Raw genomic sequence first — 19,514 nt, 5'->3', positions numbered from 1 at the left:
TAGAGAGCTATACCTATAAGTATTATAAGTAATTAAATTATAGGGATAACCCTATATTCTCTCCTCTAGCTATTTATTAATAGGGCTTTTATAGAGCTATTACTAATAGGTATAAATATTATTTAGAAGAAGCTATAGGATATTTAATATCTTATAATTAATAACAAAAATATATTAGGTTTTTATTAATTTATATAGGTTAATAAATATTTCTATTAAGTCTTTTTTAATAAAGTAATTAATTTATTTAATAATATAAATATTATCCTTATTAATAACTTCTTCTAACTATTACTAGTTATAAATAACTCTTTCTATTTTAATAAGCTACTTAAGGACTTATATAAGATCTCTAGCTAAATAATATATAAGGCATTTAGCTATATGATTTTCTTAAAGAAGATTAAGCGGCAATAAAGTAATAATTAGATTAGTTTTTATTTAGTGCTTAAAAAACTATGCGGTTTAAAGTTATTTATTAAATTATAGAGACTTTTAAGCTAATATATATAAATTAAGCTAAGCTAATATAAGATAAATAAGTTTAATATTACTCTTTAGATCTATAGTAAGAAAGCTTATATTAATAAATATAACTATAAGTACCTTATTTATTTAAAGTAATTAATAATCTAAGTTATAGCTAAGAATATTAATAATAGTATTAATAAGGTAATATTTAAATAAGTTAATAACCTAATTAGCTAATTTCTAATATATATTAATACTTATCTTATATTAACCTAGAATATCTAATAGTTAATTAATCTAATTAATAAGGCATAGGGGATAATATATAATATTAATTAGGCCCCCGGCGCTAATATACTTTATAACGTATTATATATTATTATAATAATAATAAATAAATATACTAGGCCGCCTTATTTAATTACTAGTAATAGGTATATAATAATACCTATAACCCCTATAAGGCGAGATTTCTTTCTTAGGATATTTATATATATATAAAAATAATTTCTACTTATAGTATTATATATTATTATAATTTATAAGTTATAAAGTATTATAATAAATAAGATAATAATAAATTTATTTAAATAAGACTTTTAAATAGGGCTTAGCTATATTATAGTATTAAGGGTTAAGATATTAAAGGGGTTAATAATTAATACCTTATTTAAATAGGTATCTCTCTATTATAAGAAGCTACTTAATAATAAGAATAGTTCTATAAGGCTAATATGCCTAAGGCTATATAAATCCTAACTAATTAATAGGTATTTTAATAAAGGTCCGCGATTAAGACTAATAGAGGTAATAATAACTTAATTAGCTCCTTTTTTATCTTTTTTTTTCTTAAAACCTTAATAATATTTAGAATTAGTAATATTAATAATATAATATAAATAATTTAGTATATTATTACCCTAGAGTAGGGATTATATTATCTTAATTAAATCTTAGTAATTCTAATAGTAGGGCGCTATTATTATATCGGGGAAAATTACTTATCTAAGAAAGTAGAAAACCTCGGTCAGAATTAAATTACCTCTTTAATTAGCTCTAAAAACCCCTCGCCGGCTAGGCTTAATTAAGTAACTTAAATTAATAAGGTTTATTATATATTATATAACCCATTATATAACTCGTTATATAATACCTTGCGCATTTCCTCTAGTTATATATATGCCTCGCCGGGCCCTACCTTATGGCATAGATTAGGTAATTATCCCGGTTAGTAGTCGGTTATGTAACCTAAATATGTGACTTAGGGCCGGGTCGTTGTTATATATGCTCCCTCGGTGGGGTTAGGGCTCGGGGCTCGGGTCGGTCGGCTATAGGGTAGGTAGGGTCGGCTAGGTAGGTCTCGTGGCAGCGGTCGGTAATTTTAATAGTAATTTCAATAGGGTTACTAATATAATTAGTAGCTAATAGCGTAGTAGCTATAGGCCTTAGTTAATATATGGGTTATAGGTTTAATCCCTGGCCTATGTAACTTTTTTTTATAAAGGTTATATAGGGTAGGAAAAAGGGTCCTCTGGCTAGGCTCGAACTAGTAGCCTGTTTCTTGCGAAGGTGACTATAACTAAGGTTTAGGAACCACTGCACCACGGAGGTATTAATAATATAATATAAAATTTTATCTAAGGTAATCCTTTATAATATAGAGATATATCCTTTAGAATTTATTATACCCTCCCTACCTCCGGTGAGGGTATTATTATATTTTATTTTTAATAACTCTATTACTTATTTTAAAAAATCTAATATTGCTATTTTTAGCTATATAGTATAGTAATCGGCTCGCTTATGCAGTCGGCTCGCTTATGGAGTATATTAGTTATAACTACCTTTAGAGGATAATTTAATTTAAAAATCATAATATTAAGTAATAGAAAATAGTATACTTCTTATTAATCTTTACCAGCCCTTCCAAGGAAGCCAAGCATCTCTCACAACGTTATTCTCGTCCACAATATAAAACACAAAAAACGCCGCTGCTGTTATGCACACATGGTTGCAATACAAGTCCACCCGCTGTCCGACCCTGAACACATCATTCACCGATTGATCCTTTTCCTCGGTTCCCAAAATACCATGTTCCTGCGACAATCTCACGACGCCCCAGGCAGGATGGCCTATCACTCGTCCAAACCCTGAGTAAGCGCTCGGTTCTCGGGATAGCGCGATCACGCCGGCATTTACGAGAGCTTCGTTTCTTTCTTGGTAAACACTACAGACTTCTGTCGCCACATAACAGGCCTGGTCGCTTTCACTGACGAGACCAGTAGACACTTGCTGGAGATCGTTGCATGGGAAATTCCCTATAACATTGTATTGTTAGCTCAGGGTGCCACTGGGCACTCGCCGTTTTAAAGAGTGTTGTATACTGACCTGCATGCAATTCCAGCTTCACATTGGCCGGTATAGCGGTTCTCAGGCTCTCTACTACATGCGCAGTTGGTGTCGAGCCAATGGAGACAACAACATTTCGGTTGGCAGGGAGAAGCTTTGCGGTTTCAAGAACACTGGAGATTTCAGCCTTCAGCAAGCTTTCAGCATCATCGCGCGATCGACCACCGTATGAATGTCCCGCATGGCAGTAAATGCCGTAGATGTTGACCGCCGGCGATGCCTCGGCGCGTTGGACCAGACGTTGAAGGGCCGGGCTAGCAGTGGGCACACCGGCCCGGTGAGAGCCAAAATCAATCTTGATGAAGATGTCCCAAGGGTTTTGGCCAATGGCTTTTTCGAGGTGAGTGATTTGCTGCTCATTGTCGACCATGAGCAGAATGCGAAGCGACTTTCTCAACTCAATTAGCCGTGGGAGGATACCCCGGTAAATGGGTAGGCCGTAAAGGCACTGTAGTCACTGTTTAGTATTATGTTTTGGGTGTTGGGGTCATAGTATATTATTACCTCATCCAAGATGCCCTCCTTAACTAGGGGAAGAGCGCCTTTGATTTCGGCTAATGTTGACGCGATAATAGATCTATACTTGCCTTCTCCAAGCATTAATCTTGTGACCTCGATGGACTAGATTGCAATGTGAGTGATCGAAATATGATAATCTTGATAAATTATGGCCGCACCTTGAGTGTTTTTACATGAGGCCTAAACGATATGCCTAGATTCTCTACATTGCGGTGCAAGTTTTTAATGTTCTTTTGTAGCACAGGTAATCTGACGACAAAGGCCGGCGTGGGCAGCTCAGAGGCGGGTTTGCCGATGAATGCCTTTTGATTTTCCAATGAATAATCCATCATGAAGACGAGAAGATGTTCTCAATTCCGGGTTCGGTCTTCTGGCTCAGTTATCCCATCAAGGGCCGGGCTTCAACTATAACAAAGAACACAATCAATTCCGGGTTCAGTCAACAGATCAGATCAGGCGACGTACCAGACGGTGACATTCCGTTTTACAGTAGATCATTCGGCAAAAGCTCCGAACAAGCCGAACATGCTGGCCACCCTGGCCTAGCCTGGGGGCGATGAACCCCGTGGGGCCCCGTCTTTTGGCTGCCGAGTCTCCACTTCGGGATCTACGGCCAGAGCACCGACAATTGTGGGACTATATATGGGCGTGAGACTCGTGAGTTCAGCCCACACCTCCAACTCCTTTTCACAGATATTCGGTTCTCTCGACTTTCAAAACTCTTCCTTCGAATCTTTGGGAACGCATATCAACATGGCAGCTTGCGCGAGCGGTCTGGGGCGGGAGAATCTCGACATCGAGATAGCAACAAGAGCCCATCTCGACGTCAAGAAGGAGCAGGAAGTAGGCGAAGTCCTGCCTTCATACGATACTGAGATGAAAAACGGTGAACAGGCGGCAGTCTCCATAGAGGTCCAAGCCGCAGTGTCAGTTGTGGATGAGGATGTCCCCGCGAGCACATTGCGCGCCTAGGTGATTAGGCTCATTCTAACCACTGTCGGCTCCGGGCTCAATATGCTCTTTTCCCTCCGCAATCCGAGCATCTTCATTACGTCAATCGTCGCCCAACTTGTGGCCTATCCGTTGGGCGTGGCCTGGGCGCGGCTGGTGCCAGACCTAACGATCACGCTCCTTGGCCACAAGATGTCATTGAGCCCAGGACCCTTTAATAAAAAAGAGCACACTGTCATCGTCGTCATGGCCAATGCATCATTCGGAAATGGATATCTCTACGGCACCGAGGTATGTCTCTCCCCAATGATCAAGGAGCTATGAATGGGACTCACCGGACCTAGTTACTCCTTACGCAGGAAAAGTTCTATGGCTATGGTTTTGGCTGGGGCTTCCGCATCCTGCTCATCGTGTCTACCCAAATGATGGGCTATGGCATGGCGGGTTTGTGCAGAAGATTTCTTGTGTGGCCTGCTGCTATGATTTGGCCGGCGACTCTAGTCAACACAACGCTGTTCACCACGCTCCACGATAAAACACCGACTACCCCAGGAATGACAAGTGGTTGGGTTATTGGGCGTTACAGATACTTCCTTTACGTCATGATCGGGGCCTTTGCCTGGTATTGGATTCCCGGTGTCCTGTTCCAGGGCCTGAGCGTCTTTGCATTTGCGACGTGGATCAAACCAAAGAGCCCCATCGTCAACCAGCTCTTCGGGGGATTTTCTGGGTTGTCTCTGATTCCTATCACATTCGACTGGACATACGTCAGCGGATTCCTCGCTAGCCCTCTTATTCCTCCCTGGACTGCAATTGCCAACATGGTGGCCGGTATGTCTATCTTTGTCATTATGGGCGGCATCATCGCCCACTACTCAGAAGCTTGGTACTCTGCATATCTTCCAATGAGCACCTCACGTGTTTACGACAATACTGGGGCTCCCTACAACGTCAGCCGTGTCTTGGGCACAGGTTTTACTCTCGATGTCCAAAAGTACAAGGCATACTCGCCTGTCTTTGTCTCCACCACCAACGCGATTGCTTACGGATTACAACTTGGTACAGTTGTCGCTGTACTTGTGCACACCGCCCTTTTCAACGGAAAGGATCTGTGGGCGCGGTTGCGAGCTGCCAGGGACCAGGAAGACGACATTCACATGCGTCTCATCAAGAAGTATCCGGACGCCCCGGACTGGTGGTACCTGGCCATGTTCCTAATTATGCTCGCCCTCGCCTTCATCACCTGTCTCGTGTGGGACTCGCAGCTGCCATGGTGGGCATTGGTCCTGTCTCTCATCATTCCGGCCGTGTGGATCGTGCCCATAGGCATGATCCAGGCGATTTCGAATATTCAGCTAGGCTTAAGTGTCATCACGGAGTTCATCATTGGATACATGCGACCTGGCCGACCACTGGGAATGATGCTCTTCAAGACATACGGATATATTACAATGTTTCAAGGCCTTGCCTTCACCCAGGACCTGAAGCTTGGCCACTACATGAAAGTGCCACCAAAGGCGCTTTTCTGGGCTCAAACTGTCGCCACTTTCTGGGGAAGCCTCGTCCAGGTTGCTGTGTACGGGTGGGCCGTGAATGCCATTCCGAACATCTGTGAAGTTGACCAGGTCAACAAATTCACATGCCCCTATGGAAATACGTTCTTCACTTCTTCGGTGGTTTGGGGCTTGATTGGGCCAGCTCGAATCTTCAATCCAGGCATGATTTACAACTCAGTGCTTTGGTTCTTCCTCCTTGGCCTTCTCCTGCCGATTGCTGTCTTCGTATGCTCAAAAGTATGGCCTGAGTCCAGCTTCTTCAAAAACATCAACACTCCACTGTTGATTGGAGGTTCGGGGTATATTCCTCCGGGAACACCACTCTCATACCTCTCCTGGGGAGCTGTTGGGTTCGTGTTCAATAATCTGATCAAGAATCGCAGGCGCGGCTGGTGGATGCAATACAACTATGTCACCTCAGCTGCTCTGGACATAGGTCTTGCCATCTGCACCATTTTAATTTTCTTCACCATTCAGCTTACAAACACCAAGGTGCCCCAGTGGTGGGGAAATGTTGACGTGTTCAACACTCTAGACGCCAGTGTGGATCTGAACGTCCAGAAAACGGTCAGTCCTGGCGAGACCTTTGGTCCTCAGTCTTGGTAAAGTCAATGATGACGGAGACGGTTGCATAAGTGTAGAAAGATCTGAGATATACGCTACTGTGAAGAGTATTATCAAAAACATGTGGGGGTTGATAGTCCCAGAAGTATTGTGGAGATTATGTGAGATTAGATAGCCAGATTTTCGCTTGGCCAAGAGGTTTCGACCTCCAGGGTCTGCTGCTAATCAGGAGAGGAGGCAGAAACTATAGAGGTGTCTTGCTGCAGTAAACATATTAAGACCCAAGGTGATGCATGAGCAATATACGTCAACGGGAATCCGGAGCAGTCGAGTCTAGGTGGGCTAATCGTGACAGACAAGTCCCATGCTGCGACCTTCAATAAAGTTCGCTGCAAATCGGTAGCACTGTTTCGTGTATGCTCGTCGATATGCAGCAGTGTACTTCTTATGCTCTGGCATTTTTTCAAGTATGTTCAGCAGGATTTCCACCGCCGCGGCCGAGGCTATACACGAGGTCAGCTCAGATTAAGCCAAATCATGTTGGCAGGCGCGAGAAGCAGCAAGGCGACCCTAAGTTCTTACTGTCGGAAAGGACGTGTGGCACCAAGATGACTACAATTGTGTTGTTGTTCTTGTTGAGTTCAATCTGACTGTCTGAGGTCATCGCCACTTATGATATACGCAGCCCCCCCTCCTTCTTGCCTAATTGGGCCAATTTCCTTCTTCGGGTTCCACGTCACCTTGTTGCGTACAGGGCCCAATTCAACACTTACCGCCCCTCCGCAATCCGCGGAGCGAGCTCGAGCACCCTTTTCAGACGAACACTATGGTCAGCCACAAAGTTTGGCTCACGGCTACCATCGCGGTTGCCTCCTGGACGCCAGATCGCCTCTGGCTGCCGCCAAGCGCCCCTCGAAAATGCCGTGCCCCCTTGGTGAACTTTGCACCTCCAACCAGAATGCTTCCGACGGCTGCTGCGCTGAGCCACTCACTGAAATACGGCGAGGCGGAATCGAAAAGGGCGATGAGAGCGGACCAGTTCAGGTTTGTGGCCATGCACCGCCTAGCTCCTCCCTTAATTGGCCTACTGGCTGCGTGAATCGAGGGCTGCTGGGCCAAGAGAGAGCCCACTTCCGGTGCCAAACCTCGCCATCCTCGTAGTGTCCGCCTCCAGAATGCCGTCGCCATTCATAGGCGGTCGCCATGTGAGGTCCGCGATGGCCGGTGGTACTTGTTACCTCGAGATGGGTACGCCTCGTCGGATGGAATTGCTACAGTACAGAGGCCGAAGAATTGCATGTGGGCTGGGCTGGTGCAAGACTACGCTCCGTCCAATCAGGTTCGCCGGGCATCTACCCGTAGTCGCCGAAGAGCTGTCGGAAGTGGTTCTCCTTCTGCCAGGGTTCCTATACCGAGGGCAGCATTGCGCCGAGGGGTGGGGCTGACAAGGTGAAACCTAAATTGCGGAGTCACTGGTAGGGTGGCTGGGAGCTCCAACAAGACTTGCCGCCGTAGGGGACTCATGATCCCCGCGAAATTCTCTCAAGGTGCGGAGGTGTAGAGTTTCTGCCGGCGTAGTCGGCGTGTATACAAGTTGAAAAGCGAAAACGGGCTGTTAAATTGTTTCATGGGGGAGGTTGTGAATTTCCTTTACTCGACTGCATCAGACAGATGACTTCCAGAAATAATGTTGTTAGGAGAGCATCGTGGGCATTTTCGTCAGTGGCCATGTTTCTTCGATACTCTTGAAATTTCTCGAAACCAGGCTGATACAGGGAATGCGGCGCTATCCCGTCGAAAACGAGTCGACTGCAAGGCACATACGGCAGATCTCACGCTCAGGAAAGCTGGAAAAGCATAGCGAATCTCTAGGAATCGAACGAAATGAGTTGTTCGAAAAAAACAGCACAAAACGCACTGGGGGCGGTAGAGCAAGGGGCAGATTCGTCAAAGACACTCCTGCGCATCGCGAAACGGGTATGAACGAGAATGCAAAGCGCCATCGGTCACCCCAGTGTTGAAGACACATGGTCAAGAAGGAGAGGCTGGCATTTTCGCCACAGCCAGGTGGCGCGACATGGACTGAATCACATATAGATCAGTTGCTCAGCGTTACACGAGGGCTGTGAGAACAGAAACGATGAGTTAGATTAGATTCCAGATAGTCAGTACTGCAGTCGTGTTCAACTCCATGTTGCTACACAACGAGAACTTGGATGGCGTAGTATGGACACCCTCTAACAAAACTACACATGTATATTCCTTATATGAGATTTCCATCGTGATCCCAGGGGGGTGCAGGGGATGAAAGGTTTCTAATGCATCGCATTATAGCGTAGAACAGTAGGCTAGACTCATGCACACTTCAGGAGAGTCTTCTTCCACCAATTCTCCTTCTGCTCCATCGTGATCTGTACCGTGGCTGGTTTCGACAGCATGTGACCTTCTGCTGGAATCTCTAATAGTTCCACATCCGCTCCGTGGTCTTCCAGTGCCTGATAGACGCGGCGGGCCTGTGCAATAGGAACAACCGTATCCTCTTGCCCGTGTATGAGCAGCAGCGGCGATGTAATTCCTTCGATATGGTGTATGGCGCTGCGTTCATGATATACCTCGAGCTCTTCTTTGTTCGTGGGTCTTTGAGGAGGGTATCGTAAGACGAACGCAGGCACAATATCTGCCTCGATCTTATGAATGCTCATATCGAGTGTCTCCAAGTCGCTTACTCCACACAAGCAAACGCCGCCAGCAAACTTTTTCGAGTATTTCGACAGAACCTGGAGAGTGGTATAACCACCTGCACTGGCTCCTGTAATCCCTATTGCTCCGGGTTGCACTCGCCCACAAGCAAGCAGGTGATCAGAGAGCTCAATGACGTCCTCTGTCTCTAAAATCCCCCAGTTGCCAAATAAGGATTGCCGGTATTCTCTGCCGTATCCTGTGGAGCCAGCATAATTGGCTTGAAGATATGCATAGCCCCTTGATGTGAAATATTGAACTGGCAGACTGAGACCACAGCCCGCATGGCTTGTAGGCCCGCCGTGGGCTTCGATAATGAGCGGAGGTCTCGCGTCTTGCGGGGCCATGTAACCACTGTTACGGGGCATCCATAGAAAGCCGTGAATGTCCCGTAATGGTAAACGTTTTGAGCGTATGTGGATAGATTGTGGTTGTGAAAATAGGTTCGTAGGAAAGTATTCATCCACCGACCTTCGAAGCGCTTCGCTGCTTCCTGGGCACGCAGTAGTATCAATGCGATAGACTGAAGTGCCTTTGATCGTGCCAGCACCAATGACAAGCGCTGACGTGCTATCATACCTCCACACCGCGTCATGGGAGACTTGGCAAATGTTCTCGTACTTGGCAAGCTGTTTCCACTTGCCTGTAGTTATGTCGATAGATATGACGCGATTTACTCCGTTAATAAGTGGCGTAGCTAGTATGTGGTCTTTGTCTAGGACAGTGTACGTATTACTGTTATTTCATGTCAGTCTCTCCCAACGAGATCGGGGTCGAGTATAAATCGCTCACATTGATTCGACATGTCCGGCGAACGAGAACTCTGCCTTCTCCAGGCCAGTCAACTCAATTGGGATGTGTTGCAAGCTGCCAGGCGGAACCCTGAACAACTGACGGAACGAGTTAACTTCCTTAGCGAAGAAGAGAGAACCATCAGGGCCCCAGCGAGGCTCGGCAACACTTTCGTGGTCCATGCCCGCGACTAGACGTGCATTCTTGATCGTTCCATCTTGGGACCAGTCGGCGCAATATAGCTTCACATCTGTGTATGGGAGCTCAGGGCGGTTGTATTGGGTCCATGAGAGACGGGTCCCATCTGCATTGAAACGTGGCTGGAAATAAAAGTCTGCTCCAGTCAAAATTCTTTTAATCTCGCCAGTGTCAGCATTGATGGCCACAACGTGGTTCTGCGTGCCTTCTGCGGTGCTATCCGTACGATCCTCTTCGACTGCGAGGCTCCAAGACGACGATACATTGGTAGAAAAGCTACCATAGTGTAAAGCAGGACTTCCAAATACTTCGGTGACTTTTCCCGAGTCAGGGTTCAATAGGCAGACGGTTCGATCTCGATTGGAGAAAATGATGCGGTCATCTGGTAGGACACCGAAAATCGCGGAGCCGTAGCCGTAGACGCTATTTTCTGCGCTAAATTCACTTGGTAGAACCGTTCTCAAACCAAACTTGGTTATCTCCATAATCGTTTTGCGGCCGTCCAGAGTGGTTTCGCCAAAGAAAGCGCGACCAGATTGAGGCTGTGGTGCTGGTCAGTTAATGCCTGATAGTCTCATTGTAGATCTGGAAAAAGGATCTAGGTCGAAAAAATGTAGGTCTCGCACGAATAAATTGCACGTACATTGACTCTTGGACAGGTAAAAACCCTGGCCATGGATGCAATTGCTTGGACGGTGATCGGGGACACCCATGTCCCGTAGGGTGCCACGGCCTTCATTGTAGTTCGGCGCTTCTGAAAAAAAAAAAAAAAAAAAGGGCAAGACGAGTGTTGTTCGTAATTTGTGTGTTTACCAGGAGTTTAATATTCTGTTTTTGACTTGGGAAGGGGACCATTCATTTATGTTCTTGCGATCAGTGGGAGTGAGAAGCACGCGGGCGCGGTCACAGTGGTTCGGAGTTCGCTCCCGGTGGCTCCAAAGGTTGGGACCGACGAAAGATTGACCAAATGCCCAAATGCTGGCCGGACCCCGCTCTCCAGTGAGTCACTCGGAAGTGGCTTTGGCAAATCTTCCGGTTTTCGGTAAAGGCTCCGAAAAAGCCGAAAACAAGTAATCCTGCCTGAGCCAAGCACTGGAACATGCTTAAATCCTCTCACATCTCCATCCCGTTGTTCATGACAGCACCTGACGGAATCGAACTCTGCAGCATCCTGGGCCCCGTGATCTACTTACAGGCTATGGCGAAGTGGCAGCAGACGAAACCCTGGGGAAGCTGGGTGATGCCAACCGCTATCCACAACACCTCAGAATGGCACGCTTCCTCGGAATATTTCTCCAAAATCCACAGTCCAGCCTTCAACAAAATCTCCGGGGCATCTGACCCTCAATCATCTCCGTGTGGAAAGTATTTTGCTTTCACGGGAAGTACGCGGAGGGCGCTAGAAGGGAAACCCATTTCGCGCGTCTGCATCACCGATGGGCAAAACCTTAGCATCATTCAAAACCTGAATGAAGATAGCAACGACCATTCGCCTAAATGGTCTCCCGACGGCAAAAAGTTAGCCTTTCTCTCAGACCGCCATCAAGAAGGCAGATTCGCCGTCTATCAAGTCGCCTGGTCAGGGATCGAGAGCAGTGCGGAGAATGTCGAGCGGCTGGTGGAGGATCCCCGGGGATCACTACATCATCTCGACTGGTCACCTAGCGGCAGGCAATTGCTTCTTCTTGGGATTGAGACAGATGTTGCTTCAACACAAGACTCGGATCAAGCGCGAGATTTTCTTGGCAAGGCCCCTTCGTGGATGCCAACCGTCCGGACGGCGCGCTGGCAGCGGCGGTTCGTCTCGACTTACGACTGGAGCTCAGACAATCTTCGATCCTGCTTGTCCAACGACCTCACCATCTGGGAAGCCGCCTGGTGCGGCGAAGACGCTATTGCCTGCATTGTGTCTGATGAAGGGACCGAAAACGACTGGTATCGAGCTCGGCTGTCGTTGCTGGATGTGGTTTCTGGATACAAGCAAGACGTGTACATCCCTTCTGCACAGCTGGGTCTACCAACTTGCTCCCCAGATGGCGACAAAATAGCCGTGGTGGTGGCGCTATGTAGCGACAGAGGCGTGGTAGCTGGGGACATCCTCGTCATTAGTCGCGGTTCCGGCACTCAGCAGCAAATTCGCCCCGCGGAAACTGACGTAACATGTCTCAAGTGGCGCGACAATGAGACGCTGTTTTTCATCGGCTTGAACGGTTTTCACATCTCCGCTGGTGATGTCGAAGTTGCCTCGGCGATTGTACACGATCGATGGTCGAGCAAAGAAATGTGTGGGCAGATCTATCCTGTGGCGTCGCCTTTGGAAGAACGCGGGTCATTCTGCTTAGTTCTCGAAGGGTGGAATCGGTATCCGGAGCTGTGCGTGGTCGAACAAGACCATACAAAGCCAGTTTTGTCTTTCGAACATGCAGGAAGCAAGTGGCAACGGTCACAACTCGGTTCCATGGTAGAGCGTACTTGGAAATCCAGCGACAATCTGGAAATCCAGGGATACTTGTACCTCCCCGCTTCCGGGAAGGCTCCGTATCCTTTGATATTGAGCTGCCATGGGGGTCCGGTGTGGTGCTTTCGCAACCGATGGCCGGGAAACGCTTGCATCGCGTTCCTGGTTTCTCAAGGTTATGCCGTCCTGACAGTTAATGAACGTGGCTCCTCCGGAAGAGGGCAGGAATTCGCAAGGCTGGTATTAGGCGACACCGGGGGCCAGGAGACATGTGATTTTCTGGCTGGTGTTGCAACTCTGGTGGAGGAAGGTATCGCCGACCCGAACAGACTTGGGGTGACTGGCGTAAGCTATGGAGGCTACATGGCGGCATGGCTGATCGCGCAAACCGATATCTTCAAGGCCTCTGTTCCTGTGGCTGCAGTCACAGACTGGAGATCCTACCATCTTGAGTCTAACATTGCCTTACAGCCGCAACTGTTTATGGGTGTTGATCCCTACGCACAGGGGGGGCTCTATCATCAGCGAAGTCCGACCATGGCAGCAAGTCGCATCAAGACGCCTGTGTTTCAGGTCGCGGGTGGACAGGACCAATGTGTACCCAGATCCCAAGCCTTGCAATTCCACCAAGCCCTCCTCGAGCATCAGGTGCCGTCAGCGTTGTCGATCTATCCCGACGAAGGTCATGGAATCGCGAAATTTCCAGCATTGATCGACTTTTGTGCGAGGACATTGCTGTGGTTCAATCGGTACCTGAGTGAAAATTAGAAACCCCCGTATTAGTTTGGACCCATCAATGGCCAGACTCCGGGATGCAATCTGGTACATGTTGGGAAGAACGAAGGGCGGGAGGGCGCCTTTGACCTTGGATACAAATGCTAGAGCTGCTCGTACTGCTTATGGAGTGCTGAGTGGACTAGAATTCTAATGCCTCACCCTCCAACTTGGTTTAAATTCACATGCACCAAATAAACTAACTCAACTTGCCCGTAGTGCTGAGATGACGGCATTAATTCCGTTTCAGGCCTCATTCAACATCGTGCGGAGACCACCAAAGCGACTGGCTGCCTGGATCTTCGATCCCAAGCTCATCGAGACTTTCGAACGTCAAAAACTCATTGATGTCGGGAGCATTCAAGATTGCTGCGATATCAAGGTTGTATTGCGTGTGTGCGTCATCTGGCTCCGTGGTCGCCGTCGCGTTGGTGATGTCTGTAGGCTCTTGCCGCCGGACTTCGGTCGCATTTTCTCTATCGGCTTGAATGGGGCATGATTTCGCCTCAGACTGTGTAGCATTGACCTCGCCCGCTGAGCCTTTGCATAGTTCCAGATCGTGCTTCAATTCGGCCAGTTGCTCATAGTAGCCCCGCGCGGGAATATTTCCACTTGTGCCCATAATCCGTAGCATGCTTGAGGAACCCTCCAGCAGTGTACGACTGGAGTTGGTGGGCTTCAGTGAGTGGCTCATGGCAAGTATGGTAGCGGCTGAAAAGAGATATTGAGAGTCAAATCCTCCGAGTGTGACAATTTGACCGTTAACCCACAAGCGTCGCAGTAGTTTGTAGCACGTGGTTGCTGCAGATACGCAAGCATCTGCTAGAGCCGGCATTACAGCAGAGCACGGCCCATGGCTAGCCCGTACATGCGGTAAAGTCGCCTGGGACTGGAAGTGCTGGAAGAAGACAGGCCTCGTTGTCAACACAATGCACTAAGGCTCCAGTTAGCGTTTCGGTTACATGGCTTTGGTGTGAAGGCACGCCCCTTGCACGTCTTGCAGCGGAAACTGCGTATGCGAGCCAGCGTGTGTGTGGCTGTGGGGTTGATGTAGGGATGGCTACCTACGTGATTGCAGTGCACATGGAGTGAGGCGAGAGCCCTCCCGGGACATGCTGTGGATGCGATCTTGGCGAGCGAGAGCTCATCAGGCAACGACTGAATAAAGTCTTTGAGCTGCGCCAGGATTTTCTGCACGTTTGGTAGGATGGCAAATCGACTTCTTGGTTGGTAAAGGTCCTGCAGAATCGACCCAGCAATGCGTGCCATGGCGATGCTGGAGAGGATTTGCTTGGGGTCTGGCAAATCTTCGAGATCGTCTGAAGTCAGGTTGTTGTGCGATGGCAAGTTCACGCTGATGTCCTCATCCTTAATCATAACCGGGTGACCAAGCTTCAATGAGCACAGACGATCGAATGCATAGACTGTCCACCACACGCGGCGCCGATGCTCGTGTTCGAAGGGTGAGGCGAGTTGTGCAGGAAGTTCGCGGTGAAGGCCCAAAGCCATGCTCAGACGCATTGCAAGCCCCGTAAAGATGTATGCGCTATTCCTCCGATTCAAGGCGTGTGAATAATACGACTAGCCCAGTAAGAAGTCGTCAGCCGGGTGGATTCGATCAAAAGGTGGAATGACCGGCGACACTGACCAAAAGAAGAACAGTTTCAATGTAAGACACGGTTGGCTCCTCATAGAGGTCCTCAAATAGATCCAAAGCCCGAAGGAAGAAGCCTGTACCGGGAATGTCCGCTTGACTGCGATGCGCGCAAACTGGTATATTTGAGTACAGCTCGCCCAGAGCCAGGATGGCGAATAAGCCGCACAGCCAGACGGGGTCTTTGGGTGTACCGGGTTTGTATACTTCGTCGAACTGATGCAGAAATGTCCTCCGAAGGAACATATGGTATTCGCTGCCCACAAACCGCTCTGCTGTTTCGATAAGTAGCATTGCGTAGCCTTGGTCAGGTAGGTCCAGATCTCTGTCCACCAGCTTGCGCAAAGTGTTGGTTTTGAAGTAACGGTCGTGCTTGGGGGGCGCGATCGAGTCATCGTTCCTAAGGTGCCGGCGCACTCGCGTATTAAACGCCTCGCAAGCGGCGTCGCCGACGTAGGAGTAGCGGGGCAACAAGTCGCCCTCGCTGGTATATCTCACATGAAGTGGTTTAGTCGCATGCGTGTCAATGTGTTCAATGGCAACCAGGTCCGTTCCAGTGGCAGCGGATGAAAGAATTTCCTTAGTAGCCGTCTGGTCAGTGGTAATATCTTGCTCCGGTGGGTTCAAGACAGGGCTGCGTGGGATGAGCGAGCCTTCGGCGTCAACAGGATGCTCCTTGTTAGAATGTCGGTTTGGTCGCAACGCCTGAATTTCGGTTTCCAATTGGTTCAAGTAGCTGCAAGACTCAGCAAGGTGCACAGCCATAATTCCTTGGGCGACAGGCTTGCCTTTCTTTAATAACAACGTCGCGGTCCCTTGGGGGATACACACAAGCGACAGGATGTTTTGACTGCCGGCAGTTGCGACATGGCTGCTCGCCGGAACACTTTACCTTACTCGTTCGACAGCGCCGGCACCTTGAGCAGGAAAGCTGTTAGCCTGTGGCAAGGAGGACGAAGACGAGCAGACCGCGGCACAGCCTGGTAACGAACCGACGTACGCAAGACTGGTCTTCTGTTTCTTTTGGATGCCGGAGGGGACGCTTCCCAATGTGTGGCGGGACATCCTCAGTATCGAATGATTCGCAGTAGGCGACGTAGTTTCGGCTTCAGAGGCGGGCATTTATTCCATTAATGATGAATCTTCTGGGTAAGGACTTGGTCGCTCGCGCGGGAGGGGGTAGTGTCTGTTTTACCCTCGGTCGAGCCGCGAGCCAGATCGTTATATCCGAACCCCCGCGCTCATGCATACGATTAGTACGGTACGTCCAGCTGGTTGGTCTAGGGCGGCTTCCATCGGTAGAATGGTGAGTCAGCATGTCGAGTTCGGAATACATCCCGAGAACGCTGCCAGCCGCGGCGCCCTGGGCCATCCGTGTCTGTGGTAGAAGCCAAAACCTTGGAAAGGTAATCGACCCAAGGGAATTGTCTGGTTCTTTTAAAGAAATTGTAATGCAAATATAGCGAGGCTTGGCAAACACTGCAAAGCAAAGTTGAGCCGTCCTGGCCAAAGCAGGTCTGCCGAAAGAGACCAGTCTATCGACATACCTTGCTTGCCATACCTTGCTTGCCATTGCCTGTCGGATAACCCAGGCGGGCCACAAATGCCTGCCGGGAAAACCCCCTTCACCTTCATCCCTCTCTCTGGAGGCCCACACAGGTGAGGATGCGCAGCCCAGCCGCCCTCCTCTTCACGTGAAGATCGCAGTGTGTGGTCGGGTTGCGCATCAACAACGCTGCTGCCACGGTCGCACTCCTGTGGGCATGATATGGTTAAATCGGACACGCTGCAGGCCACAAGCTGTGTTCTTTAAATCACTAACCGCAACCCATGGGAGCCGTCGCGTCGCGCCAAGGAAGAATGTGGCCGACGAGGTGAGAGCCTCCTGGCAAGAAGACATTCCGACTACCGGACTCATACTGGGGCCTTGCTGGTACCGAAGTGATTGACAGATGATCCAAATCGGTCGCCAACGGAGCGCAGATGGAAAGGCTGAGTTTCTACTGGGAAGAAGCGCCGACCCGACGACAGCTTCGGAAGAATAGACCCTGGGGCAGAGCTGTGGGCGGGGTCAGGCGGGAGAGACGGATGGTCAGCAGCCGTCGGCGCTGTTGTACGGGTAAGAAAACAAGACTGTCAATAGAAAAGTATGTCAATTCCAAACGTAGTCTCATTCGCCTCCGTGATATTGCCTTCTGGATTCAACCTGGTAAATTCAGCGGCAGGTACTTGTAGTATGCAAGCAATGGCCGTGCGCCCCAGCAGGCCAAGGATGCCTGAGACGTCTTAAAATTCGCCTGTGGGAGTTAGGAACAAAAAGCAGCCATACAAGTACAGTACGTAGAACTGCCTGTCGAGAAACACTATTTCAGGAATACGGAATCAATTGTGGCTTAATCTATCGGTATTTCTAGTACTTTCTCCAGTTGACATGTCGTGCACATTTGACCTGCTCGTGGGAATACTGTCCGCCGCATCATGACCCGAGCCTAATGGGGAACGCAGACTAGGCCCGTGCATATGAAGTCCTGGACTATAACTCTGGTGGTCGTAGGCGGGTGATCCGGTCCTTGCACTGGCTTTGATGTCGAGGTTTCAGTCATTAATCTGGTCTTCCTAGTACTACAGCTAGGAAACCTGGGCTCAATGAAATCGCTACATCTTCGCTGATCCCTTGGACGCAGTCACCCAAAAGGCTCGCTTGTTGAAATGAGCATGTTGTGTTGATTGAAGAAGAAGAAAGACTGGTGCTAACCAGCGGAAACTATTGACAATAAGACATCCACATCCTCGCCACCAATGGATCGGAATAGCCATTGATCCGTTAAACAATGGATCTCAACATCGCTTCCTTCTCACTCTCGTGTCACATTCCCGTCGTGAACGAGCCTTCATGTCCAACGTCACCTAGCTATCGAGAGCAGAGGTGCTGACCAACTTGGACGCAACCTCCAACAAATTGGACTTGGCCACGACGTGGCTCCCACTCGAGGGCACGTTGCCCGCATGCATCCTGCCCACATTGGAGAGCACCACGACAGCGCAGTCGCCGCCCTCCTTCCACCAAAGTGCTGCCGTAAAGCCCAGCACACCCCCAAAGTGGCCGAGCCACTCGCCCCCACCGGGCCGCTTTATGCGAAAAAGACCATGGCCCATCTCCTCGCCGTTGGCCGCCGGCCGCCACTCTGTCATGACGGCGAGGGACTCGGAGCTGAGGAGCTTTCCGTCCCGCAGCGCAACCGCAAACGTGGCGAGGTCCGTTGCCGAGGAGAGGATCCCGCCTGCAGTCCATTCGGTGGACAGGTTCGACCGAGTGCAGTCGATGAGGCGCTCACTCATTGGGGGAAATGAGGGACTTGTACCCGCCGCGTCGCGAAAGGTGTCCGTGGCCCAGTGGTAGCGGCTCGGGAGGAGGCCCTCGCTGGGCGGACTCTCGAAGCCCTCGAGGTAGGTTTGCGTCATGCCCAGCGGGCTGAGGACTCGGTGGCGGATCTCGGACTCGGCGGGGCTCCGCGTGACCTTTTCGATAATGAGGCCGAGCAAGGTGTAGTTGGTGTTTGAGTAGTACCACCTGCCGGGCTCTGGGGCCGTCTTCTTGGGCCGCCGGACGTAGTCAAGGGGCTCCGTCTTGGGCCAGATGTAAGAGGGGTCCATCTCGCTGCCACGGCCATCGCGGATCCACGAAGGGTCGTCCTCCCAACTGTCGATGCCAGCTTCGTGGCTTAGAAGCCGTGCCACAGTCGCTTCCCCGGCGTCCACAATGTCGCGGTACACACCGGGCTCGAGCAGGGCACTGACCGTGTCCGACAGCCGCAACTTGCCTTCGTCGACGAGCTGCAGGACGACCACGGCGACAAAGATCTTTGTGATGCTGCCGATGCCAAACAAGTGCGTCGTGTCGACTGGCTCCAGGCTGCGCAGGTTAGAAACGCCGCTCGTGAATGTCCACGTCTTGTGAAGGGAGGACACGGCGACAGACAGCCCGGGGACACCCGCGTGGACGCTGTCCCGGAGGATGGCCTCGATCTCGGCGACGTGGTCCGCCGTGTCGCCGTCGCGCGCCATGTGTGACGTTCCCTGCGCAATTCAGTGTGACTTAAGTAACAATGCCGAGCAGAGATGGTCGATACTGGAAGTGAAAAGAAGTAAAAGTAGTCGATGAGCTGGAGCAAGAGCTCATACTTCTGTTGATGACGAAAACGTCGGCACGATTCAGTGATCAAGAGCCTGCTTCCATCGAAAGAAATGGAGCGAGGGAGCTGATCAAAGATACGTATCTATTGGTCCCTATTTGCTAAGGCCTCAGTTTCTTCTTGTCAGCACTGGACATAGCATTCTTCCAACGCTGCCACACCAGAAAAAAGATGCCCACCAGGGCGACTAGGGCAGTCTAAGAATTTATTTTTTTTGGTTTAAAAATAAAAATAAA

At 49.3% G+C, this 19,514-nt stretch overlaps 6 protein-coding genes across 6 annotated transcripts; 2 read left to right on the top strand and 4 right to left on the bottom strand.

Moving 5' to 3' along the window:
- Positions 1-2,385: 2,385 nt before the first annotated feature.
- On the bottom strand, positions 2,386-3,728 carry NECHADRAFT_56564 (uncharacterized protein; the record flags this gene model as incomplete). Its single annotated transcript, XM_003039166.1, has 4 exons — positions 2,386-2,789; positions 2,860-3,328; positions 3,385-3,501; positions 3,558-3,728. The coding sequence occupies 4 exons, from the start codon at positions 3,726-3,728 to the stop codon at positions 2,386-2,388; spliced, it is 1,161 nt and encodes a 386-aa protein (XP_003039212.1).
- A 424-nt stretch (positions 3,729-4,152) lies between these two features.
- NECHADRAFT_89428 (uncharacterized protein) lies at positions 4,153-6,512 on the top strand (the record flags this gene model as incomplete). The annotated part of the gene is made up of 3 exons (XM_003039168.1): positions 4,153-4,325; positions 4,380-4,641; positions 4,695-6,512. 3 exons carry the CDS (start codon positions 4,153-4,155, stop codon positions 6,510-6,512), a joined length of 2,253 nt encoding a protein of 750 aa, XP_003039214.1.
- Positions 6,513-8,824: 2,312 nt separating this feature from the next.
- On the bottom strand, positions 8,825-10,938 carry NECHADRAFT_56558 (uncharacterized protein; the record flags this gene model as incomplete). Its single annotated transcript, XM_003039165.1, has 3 exons — positions 8,825-9,944; positions 10,002-10,749; positions 10,839-10,938. The coding sequence occupies 3 exons, from the start codon at positions 10,936-10,938 to the stop codon at positions 8,825-8,827; spliced, it is 1,968 nt and encodes a 655-aa protein (XP_003039211.1).
- Positions 10,939-11,166: 228 nt separating this feature from the next.
- On the top strand, positions 11,167-13,425 carry NECHADRAFT_89426 (uncharacterized protein; the record flags this gene model as incomplete). The annotated part of the gene is made up of 2 exons (XM_003039167.1): positions 11,167-11,198; positions 11,367-13,425. The coding sequence occupies 2 exons, from the start codon at positions 11,167-11,169 to the stop codon at positions 13,423-13,425; spliced, it is 2,091 nt and encodes a 696-aa protein (XP_003039213.1).
- A 556-nt stretch (positions 13,426-13,981) lies between these two features.
- Positions 13,982-15,541, bottom strand: NECHADRAFT_12611 (uncharacterized protein; the record flags this gene model as incomplete). The annotated part of the gene is made up of 3 exons (XM_003039164.1): positions 13,982-14,365; positions 14,500-15,012; positions 15,080-15,541. Coding segments are annotated over 3 exons (1,359 nt in total), but the record flags the coding sequence as incomplete, so codon positions are not given.
- Positions 15,542-17,992: 2,451 nt separating this feature from the next.
- Positions 17,993-19,150, bottom strand: NECHADRAFT_89424 (uncharacterized protein; the record flags this gene model as incomplete). Its single annotated transcript, XM_003039163.1, has 1 exon — positions 17,993-19,150. One exon carries the CDS (start codon positions 19,148-19,150, stop codon positions 17,993-17,995), a length of 1,158 nt encoding a protein of 385 aa, XP_003039209.1.
- Between the last annotated feature and the right edge of the window lie 364 nt (positions 19,151-19,514).

This window comes from Fusarium vanettenii (genome assembly GCF_000151355.1).
Source record: "Fusarium vanettenii 77-13-4 unplaced genomic scaffold NECHAsca_148_unmapped, whole genome shotgun sequence".
NCBI lineage: Eukaryota > Fungi > Ascomycota > Sordariomycetes > Hypocreales > Nectriaceae > Fusarium > Fusarium vanettenii.
The sequence above is the reverse complement of the archived record's forward strand: the minus strand, read 5'-3'. Positions and strand labels throughout refer to the sequence as shown.